General features: G+C 36.1%; 1 protein-coding gene across 1 annotated transcript; it reads right to left on the bottom strand.

Annotated features, from left to right (window-relative positions):
- Positions 1-8140: 8140 nt before the first annotated feature.
- LOC145627982 (uncharacterized) lies at positions 8141-9712 on the bottom strand. Its single transcript, XM_081680320.1, has one exon. It carries the CDS (start codon positions 9710-9712, stop codon positions 8141-8143), a length of 1572 nt encoding a protein of 523 aa, XP_081536446.1.
- Positions 9713-10406: the final 694 nt, after the last annotated feature.

Raw genomic sequence — 10406 nt, 5'->3', positions numbered from 1 at the left:
GTCAGAAAGCGCACATGAATACGATCAGAATAAAGTAGAGGCCTATTATTAGGGCAGGTTCAATCTCTTTTAGGTTGGATTTGTACCTTCATCCCCGAACCCTTATTTGGTTCTAGACCTTATGGAGTTGACGATCTCTTGGATCGTTAAGGGGTGTAACCTTCATCCTATGAACGGTTTACAAGTTCCTAAAAAAACTTGTTGGCGACTCTTTTGCTCTATCTTCTTCCCTTTTGGACGCCACCGTACTTTTGTGTATGATCACAGTGGGGTTCAAGCTAGTGGGATTAAAGCTCGAAATTTACTCCCTACAACGAGTAATATGAATTATATTTTGAGGTGATTAACTCATGTTAGGGATTGACATGTTAATTTGGGTGATTAACTCATGTTAGGGTTTGATTACTTTGGGTGATTAACTTATGTTAGGGTTTGATTATGTCGGGGTAATTCTTTTTACGGTCTGATGAATTAGGGTAATTAATTCCTGTTATGTTATGATTACTTTGGGTGATTGCTTCCTGTCATATGTATAGAGATAAATATTGGTGATTAATTTCTGTATTTGGGTGATTAATATGGGTTTTATTATTCCTGTTTTAATCTGATTATTATGGATGCTTAATTATATGGGTTTTGATTCATTTGGGTGATTTTATCATGTAATTATTTGAGTAAGTTTGCTTAATTCATGTTGATGTTTGATTAATTATTCACATGGTTTGATTGCCTAGTTTTAGTAATGTTTGTGTCTTGAAGCCTCTTGTTTGAATGTTTCATGGTAAAAACAAAAATGAAGGGTTGAAGCATAACATTCCTTGAACTGTTTGAATCTCTTATATACACTGAAATATACAAGTGCATGATAGTATGTCCTGTCAAATTGTTATACCCCTTACTATCCCTCTATCCCTTGTTCATGCCCCAAAAAACCAATTTACAATGTGTGATCATCAATGTTTACAATTGTTTGTGTAAACCTATGTCTTTCAGGTCTTGTGGTCATCATGACTTTGTCCCAAGACACATCTGAATCACACTCTCATAAAACTCACAACTATGAAATGTACAAAAAACAGAAAGAAATTTTTGATGCTAAGGTTGACAAATCAGCCAAATTTAGTGGGGAGGAGGTTGATCAACCACCAATGAACACTGGGCCGCACAACTTAATCTCACGCACCAAATGAAGAACCAGATGAACCATTATGTCAAAAAATGAGGGTGGGAAATACATCTCAAATTTGCACAAAGTCACAACCACATCTGCTTGGAAAGCATCTAGTGTACAAGGGTCAATCACTTTGCTACAAATTGTATTGAAAAACGAACAAAGGCTTGTAATCTCTTCCCTCACGTGCTTCGGTAGAATACCACATATTGCAATCAGTAGGAATACTTGCATCATAATGTGACAATCATGGGATTTCATACTTGTCAACTTCAATTCTCCATTCAAGGTTACAAATCTTTTTATGTTAGATGAGTACCCTGATGGAACCTTAATGCCATACACACATGCACAAAACATACGTTTCTCTACCCTTGACAATGTATAGCAAGCCGGGGGTAAATCAGTTTTTTCATCCTTCCCTTTACCCTCAACTTTCTTCTTTGACGCATCTGTGGCCTTAGCCTTTCCCTTTCCCTTGCTCTTCTCCTTCCATTTTTTTTGAAACATTTTCATCTTCTTTTCTCGGTTCCTTCCCCTTTCTAACCTTTTCCTAAGGCCACAATTCTGGACGAATCCCTATCTCTTTCAAATCTAACCGTGCACCCTTTTCGTCCTTTGGTTTGCCTTGGATATTCATAAGCGTTCCCAAAAGAGCACCACACACATTCTTCATTATATGCATCATATCAAGACAGCGCCTAACGTCATGTTCTCTCCAGTACGGAAGCTTCCAAAAGATTGATTCTTTCTTAAACAGAGCAGCTGAGACCACAGTTTTTTCTGATTTTCCAAACACGTTCGTATCCCTTTCACCCGAGCACAAATCTTAGCACCACTCAATGGTCTAGGCGCATTATCCTCTTCCACTGTTCCATCGAAAGCCTTTTTCTGCCTACGGTACGAGTGATCACGCCTAAGGAACATTCGAGTCCGCAAGTAGACATCTTTGCGAGAATGAGTAAGGTACACACTTGATGTGTCATCAATACATATGGGGCATGCTTTTTTCCCTTTGACCTTGTACCCACACAAGTTGCCATATGCAGGGAAGTCATTCATGGTCCACATAAAGGCTGCACGCAATGTGAACATCTCGTTCTGATGAGCATCGAAAACAAAAACCCCTTCGTCCCACATCTTTCTCAAGTCATCAATAAGCGGCGCAAGGTAAACATTTATGTCGTTTCTAGGTTGCCTAGGCCCCGTTATTAGAAATGAAAACATTACATACTTACGTTTCATACACAGCCAAGGAGGCAAATTATAAATCACTAAAAGTACCGGCCATGTGCTGTGTTGGGTACTAAGAGTGCCAAATGGATTCATCCCGTCCGTGCACAACCCAAGCCTTAATTTTCTGACTTCATCACCAAATTTCTCAAACTTCAAATCAATGTTCTTCCACTGTGGAGAGTCAGCTGGATGCTTTAGCATTCTGTTTTTCTTTCTTCCCTCTACATGCCACCTCAAGTTTTTAGCGTCTTTTGGTATTGATAATAGACGCTTAAACCTTCGAATAATGGGAAGATACCACAACACCTTAGCTTGTAGCGCGACCGCTTGCATCGTGGACACTCCTGCAATTGTTCATACTCATTTCGATACATAATACAGTCATTAAGACATGCATATATCTTCTTATACTCCAAACAAAAGGGACACATGAGCTTCTTTGCGTAATAGTAAGACTTAGGAATTTCATTCCCATCAGGCAACATATCAATTAATGCGGTCAACAAAGAAGTAAAACTAATGTCCGTCCACCCATGCTTCGACTTAATGTTGAAAAGTGTTAGCACGACCGATAGTTTGGAGTATTTTTTGCACCCAGGATAAAAAGGCTTTTTGGAAGCCTCCGATAATAACTCAAACACTCCACCTTCAACCCCATGCAACATCTCATCCACTTGTTCATCCTCGACCTCATCCGCCTGATCATCATCGGCTCCATCCTCACCATTATCAACAATATTGTCATCATTCTTGTATTCCTTGTCCACATGAATCTCATTGCTTCTAAAACGCACCTCATTCCGATCAAAATCCCCACTGTACTCTCCACTTTCTCCGTGCCAAATCCACACATGGTATTTATGCCTAAACCCACGACATAATACATACTCCCTCCGTCCCAAAAAGTTCGACCCATTTGGCCAAAAATTTGTCCCAAAAAGAATGACCCATTTGTTTTTTCCAACATCTATTAAATTCACAAAATTACCAATATAGCCTCAAATATTTTTGTCATCTAGCTCCTTCTTCCAATTCTACCTTTCTATTTTTTCAGATATTTGTGCCATCTCATTTCTAAATTTCTACACTTTTTTCCTCTCTCCTCCCACAATTAATATTTTTGATTCCTCTTTCTCTCTCTTCATTTTTTCTGGGGTTTGGGTATTTTCCCATGAAAAACCCTTGTTTATCTTCTTCTCTCTCCTTAATTCATCCTCTTTCGTAGACAATTTCGAAGCAAAAAAAGAGATTGGCGGTGTACGTGTGTTTGCGAATCAAAGCCCTTCAAATTACTCTCGTTTCAGCAGTCACGGATTGCTGCACTTGGTATGCGTATCATTTCCCCTGTTTTTTTATATAGGAGGTTTTTTTTTTTTTTTTTTTTTTTTTTTTTTTTTTTTTTATTTGATGTTAATGCACTTTATTTTGTTTGATGTTATGCTATATACTTTGAGTTGTATACGAGTGTAGACACCCATTTGTGTCTCCCCAAAACCGAACCTGGTGATGAGTACCTTTCGCGTCGAATCATAATCGAATGAAGTGAAAGTGTGGAAAGTTTAGCGTTGCGGATAGTTTTAATTCTTTTCTCTTCACTCTGTTTTTGAAAACTTATTTTAAGAAAACAGCCAATCCAGTTTGGTTGGTCCATGATATGGGTCCGATAATAGTGTAGTTGGATGGGGCTTGACAAGAGCTTTCCAACGATATATTATAAGCCCAATTCCGATGAATATTGAGGAAATTATGGCCAATTTATTAAGCTGGGCCCGGTTTGAACTTTATATGCGGCCCAATGATCTAGGGGAGGGCCTAATATGATTTATCATTCCTAATGCAATTAGGAATGGTTTTAGTCTTCTAGAAGGTTCTTTTCATTCCTAATTCAATTAGCATTGATAAATTGACTTTTGACTTTTCAGAGTTTTAATTAAAATCAAATAGCATTTTCGAGGAAATTATATGATTTTATCCTCCAGTACGGTAAATTTATATGATTTTCGAAAACGCGTTAAAATCAGGCTTGGCGCCTAACCCCAGGCCTTGGTGCCTGGAACTAGGCCTGGCGACTGGCGCTAGCCATTGGCGCCTGGCGCTGGCCTGGTGCCTGGCGCCAGTTAGCCAAGGGTGGCGCCAGCCCTGTTTTTTGTGCGTCAGACTCTATTTTGTTTATTTTATCTTTTTGGTTGATTTTCTCTATAAATATCGTATTAAAAACTCCGTTTTCATTCATCATCTACATTTATCATTCACCAATTCACAAGTTTTTCTTAGCATTCTCTAAATCATTCATCTTTTTCTAAATTTGGTTTTTCACATACAAAATTTCGCATTCATTAGATTTAGACACACCTAGCCAAGTTCGAAGTTGCCTTCGCCCTAGACGTGAAAGGTTTTAATTTCTGAGGGTTTGGTCCCAAATCTCTATTTCAATTATTTAATTTAATTTGATTTTTGTTTATTATTTTCCTTGAAGTTACTAACGTGTGTATTTTGTTATTAGAAAGAGGTACGAGGCATCAAAGTAAGTACTTTAATTGATTTATTGATATTATGATTTCGAAATCATGTTTACATTGTTATTATGATATTCCTAGTATCATGTCTAGGGTAATTTTAATATTAAATATGATTGTTACGATGCTTCCTATGTTCTTCCTAATATTTATGATTGTTAGTATCATGTTAGGGTCAAAGATTTGATTTTTATTGCTTAGTGACATGCTAGGGTTTGTTATTAATCTTGTTAGTATCATGCCTAGGATCTTACTTTTATTATGCTTTAACATGAATATTATTATAATTATGATTATTATAGTTATTATTAATTATGATTGCTATGATTATGATATTTGTTATTATTATTATTATTATTATTATTATTATTATTATTATTATTATTATTATTATTATTATTATTATTATTATTATTATTATTATTATTATTATTATTATTATTATTATTATTATTATTATTATTATTATTATTATTATTATTATTATTATTATTTTTATTATGATTATTATTGTTGCTTGATATTTATTATTATTGCTTGATCACGCCTTTTATGCATGTTTAAAGGGAATTTGTACTTGTCATCACGCTTAATAAGATAATTAATAATCTTGTTAGGGTTAATGTGATTATAATTCAAGTGATCGCCAATAATAGTTTGTTTGTGCATTAAATTCAACCAACATAGATAAACATGTTTAGGGTTAATTCTAATGATTGCATGTTAGTCAGAAAGCGCACATGAATACGATCAGAATAAAGTAGAGGCCTATTATTAGGGCAGGTTCAATCTCTTTTAGGTTGGATTTGTACCTTCATCCCCGAACCCTTATTCGGTTCTAGACCTTATGGAGTTGACGATCTCTTGGATCGTTAAGGGGTGTAACCTTCATCCTATGAACGGTTTACAAGTTCCTAAAAAAACTTGTTGGCGACTCTTTTGCTCTATCTTCTTCCCTTTTGGACGCCACCGTACTTTTGTGTATGATCACAGTGGGGTTCAAGCTAGTGGGATTAAAGCTCGAAATTTACTCCCTACAACGAGTAATATGAATTATATTTTGAGGTGATTAACTCATGTTAGGGATTGACATGTTAATTTGGGTGATTAACTCATGTTAGGGTTTGATTACTTTGGGTGATTAACTTATGTTAGGGTTTGATTATGTCGGGGTAATTCTTTTTACGGTCTGATGAATTAGGGTAATTAATTCCTGTTATGTTATGATTACTTTGGGTGATTGCTTCCTGTCATATGTATAGAGATAAATATTGGTGATTAATTTCTGTATTTGGGTGATTAATATGGGTTTTATTATTCCTGTTTTAATCTGATTATTATGGATGCTTAATTATATGGGTTTTGATTCATTTGGGTGATTTTATCATGTAATTATTTGAGTAAGTTTGCTTAATTCATGTTGATGTTTGATTAATTATTCACATGGTTTGATTGCCTAGTTTTAGTAATGTTTGTGTCTTGAAGCCTCTTGTTTGAATGTTTCATGGTAAAAACAAAAATGAAGGGTTGAAGCATAACATTCCTTGAACTGTTTGAATCTCTTATATACACTGAAATATACAAGTGCATGATAGTATGTCCTGTCAAATTGTTATACCCCTTACTATCCCTCTATCCCTTGTTCATGCCCCAAAAAACCAATTTACAATGTGTGATCATCAATGTTTACAATTGTTTGTGTAAACCTATGTCTTTCAGGTCTTGTGGTCATCATGACTTTGTCCCAAGACACATCTGAATCACACTCTCATAAAACTCACAACTATGAAATGTACAAAAAACAGAAAGAAATTTTTGATGCTAAGGTTGACAAATCAGCCAAATTTAGTGGGGAGGAGGTTGATCAACCACCAAAATCTCCTGCCAGAGTTCCTATTCCTTTGGAGATGCAAACTGATTCATTATGTGATAGATTATTTGCTGACTCAAGGTCTCATTACACATCTGAGACATACCAGTGCACTGACAGGGATTGTGAATTAGGTAGTGGCTGTGAAGGTGAGCACAACTACAGCAATGAGACAAAATTGTACAGGTTTGGGATTGTTCCAGATGGCCAACCTCCCTTAGATGAATGGTATTGGCCAAAAGGATCTGTTCACTACTGTCCCTCTGACTCTGACTCTAATGATGCTGTTGGTGGCAGCCTTGCACCTAACAAAGTGAAGTCCAATGGTGATGCTGGTGGTGGTTGCTCTAAAACCAAAAAAATCAAGTTCCCTAATAAAGATTCTGACAAAGAATCTCAGAGCTAAGTTATACGTTGCCTTGTTTGTAAGAATTGGTTATTTATGGTTTGACTTTGGAACAATGATTTGCATGTGACTAGTAGTATGCTGACTTTGGATTTTAATTATGGCATTTTGAATTTGGATTCAGTAAAGTATATGTGGTTGTGTTTGGCTTTTGGAATTGAATGCATTACTATGACTTAACTCTATGCCATGGATATTGTTGCTGCTTTTGTGGAGTGGTTATTGCCTTGTTAGTTGTTTTTTTTTTCAACTGTGATGAGTCCATTAAAGCTGAGATATGTAGCCAATATGAAATTCTCAAGATTTCTGTTGTCCCTAGTCAGTAAGTTAATTTTGCTTGACTTACTGACTTTGGAAATTATTCTTGAAGTTTTCTAGGCTGTTCTATGAAGCTTGGGGACATCTGAGTTCATTTTTTCAAAAACAAAATGACTTTCTTTTTCATTTCATATTTGATATTTGGAAGTCATACATAGATTTTGAACCTTCACCATTCACTAACAAACAGAAGATACCAACTGACTACAGTCCCCCCCTAACCCATTGCATATTTGAAATTAAAAAAAACTTAAAAATCAAAATAAATCCAAAGTTTTATGTACTCTAAATCATTGTTGTTGGCTATTCATAGCATTGGAATTAGATGTGGAAGCCTCATGGTCATTTTCCATGACAAATGGTTGTTGTGATCAGTGGCGGATGTAGAATATTTAGTGTGGAGGGGCACTAAATAAAAAAAATTAAATAAAATGCTTGTATAAGGGCTTGAACCTAAGACTTTTAGTCCAAACTCAATGCATTACCACTATGACAAAGCTAATTTGATGTTATTTATTGCATAAAAATTGTATTTAACCTATACATTTATATATTTACTTAAATAAAAAAAAAAATAAAAAATTTGGGGGGCCGATGCCACCCAGGCCCCTTCATAGATCCGCCTATGGTTGTGACGCATTGTTTTGTGTGGTTTGAATATTTTCTTGTTCCTGTTCATCATCCGAGAAGTCTCTGTCCCCATGAACCCTTTCCCATGCATCTATGACAGCCCAAAGAGGTGCTTCAATTGGATCCTGTAGTCTCCCTTCTCTGTCTAACTTGGCTTTGTTTACATGTGGAGGTTCATATTTGTTTGAACCTTTAGCCTTTAAAATCTGATTCATAACATGATTAAGAGTGACCCAACACTTGAACAATGTCTTTGCATGCAGCTCATAGAATGCTTCTTTGACAACCTTAATAAGTTGCTCTGGGTTTCTTGCAAATTTCTTGTGTTGTAGTGACTGAATGCTCCTGAAAAAACCCAAGTCCAAAATGTTTAAGTCTGGACTGTTTGGTGGTTGTTGAATGAGAATAAAACTAAATCCTGGCTGCTCACAATGTAGTTGCCACTCTGGGTCATCATGAAGCACATGGGGTTTTGCATTGTCTTGTTGGATGTAAATTGTATTGTGTTGTCCTATATTTGGCCATTTTTCCATAATTGCTGGTACAATATTCTCAATGAGCATCTTCCTTGAAACATCTCTTGTGATTCTCTCCACCACCTTTGTCACCATTTCTCCCTTATTTATGTACTTTGAACTTCTTAAAGCAGGTGCTTCATATGTGAATGGGAATATTCCCAGTTTACCATCAAAAATGCATTCTTTTTGGGCATTGTACCATGGCTTTGCAACTGCTGCACTGAACATAACCTTTGGGATGTGTTTGTTTGAATGAGCATTCCTATAATCCCCCTTCTCTCCTCTTTCCAAGTAGGCCCTTTTAGATTTCTTTGTCATTTCAAACCATTTCTCATCAATCATGACTGTGTTGTACTGTGGTAGATACTCTTTTTTAGTGCCTGGTGTGTTACCAATGAGGTGACTTAAAATCCACCTTAATCTTTCCTTTTTGTTTGCTGGTTTGAGACTTGGTTTCAGAGCATTTGTATGGGGCCGTATGTCTCCCCTCCTCACAAGCCTTTGCACAGTGCTTTTTGATACATTGAGTAGAGTTGCCAAATCCCTTTGACAAGAACTATTTCCCATTGGAATGCTCTGAATTTGTTCAGGTGATATCTGGATTCTTTTCCTCCCACAATGATGTAATTTTGTGGTCACATTGTACACTTGATCACCTCCCTCTTGCCTATTTCTCTTGTTCCATATGAGGCCTATGTATTTCCTGGTTATGTTGAAATGATGTGCGGCATCTGTGATTGCTCCCCTTTCTAATTTGCCATTAGTTGCTCTGTTTAGAAGCCATACAAGTATAGTATGCTTGTCCTCACTTCTGAGCCCGCTCTTGTGATGACCATTAGTTTGCTGTTGCTGTTGATTATGTGTTGCTTGACTGTCCATGTAAGCTTGGCCATTATGAAATGTTGGTTCTTGGTCAGATGTGTGCATTCCTCCGGTTGTTGGAATTTGGTTGAGATCTATTCCATACGCAAAATAGTCCCCTCCATGACTTACATGTTCATCATCAACATTTTCAATAGCAACATTCAAATCAAAATCTGAAGCCATAATGAAGCAGGCAATGATGAAAGTGGAGTAATTTAAAAGCAGATTTTTTTTAGAGTGTTTAGTGAGTGTGAAAATATTTTTAGATGAAACAAAAATTTTCTTTTATACAGTAAAAGGAGGGAAATCTGATTTGTATTCCCTTCCTTTTAAAAGTGTCACCTTGGCAATCTTGTGTACAATAATTTTAGTGGGTGTTGTAAAACAATACTTTAATATTATTGGTTAATAAAGCATTACATAGCTTAGCTACATTATTACTGCATGTATAGGACAACGATTAAAACCCAAAGGTTTATTGGGAGTAGGATTTTCTCTCTCTTATGTATTTATTGCAAATTATTGCCTACTTATGTTTTCCAATGCATTTGTACTTCCAAATAAGTTTCTTAATACCCGCGTAAACCTCCCAAATGGGTCGAACTTTTTAGGACGGAGGGAGTATCTCTAATGATTTCAACACTATCGACCACATTTACATTATTACAATCAACACAAGGACAATAAAGGCCTTTGTCACCCAGTTTGCGTTGATAAGCTAAAGCCCTCTCACAAAACTCTTGAACCCCATTTCAAAATTCCAATGTATCACGTCTACCATACATCCAACCATTATCCTTCTCCATTTAGTAAATTGTCTCTAACCATATATAGCAACATATAATGAATAATGTGGAATTACTACATATTTTATGTA

Source organism: Chenopodium album, chromosome 4 (genome assembly GCF_948465745.1).
Source record: "Chenopodium album chromosome 4, dcCheAlbu1.1, whole genome shotgun sequence".
Lineage (NCBI taxonomy): Eukaryota > Viridiplantae > Streptophyta > Magnoliopsida > Caryophyllales > Amaranthaceae > Chenopodium > Chenopodium album.
The sequence above is the reverse complement of the archived record's forward strand: the minus strand, read 5'-3'. Positions and strand labels throughout refer to the sequence as shown.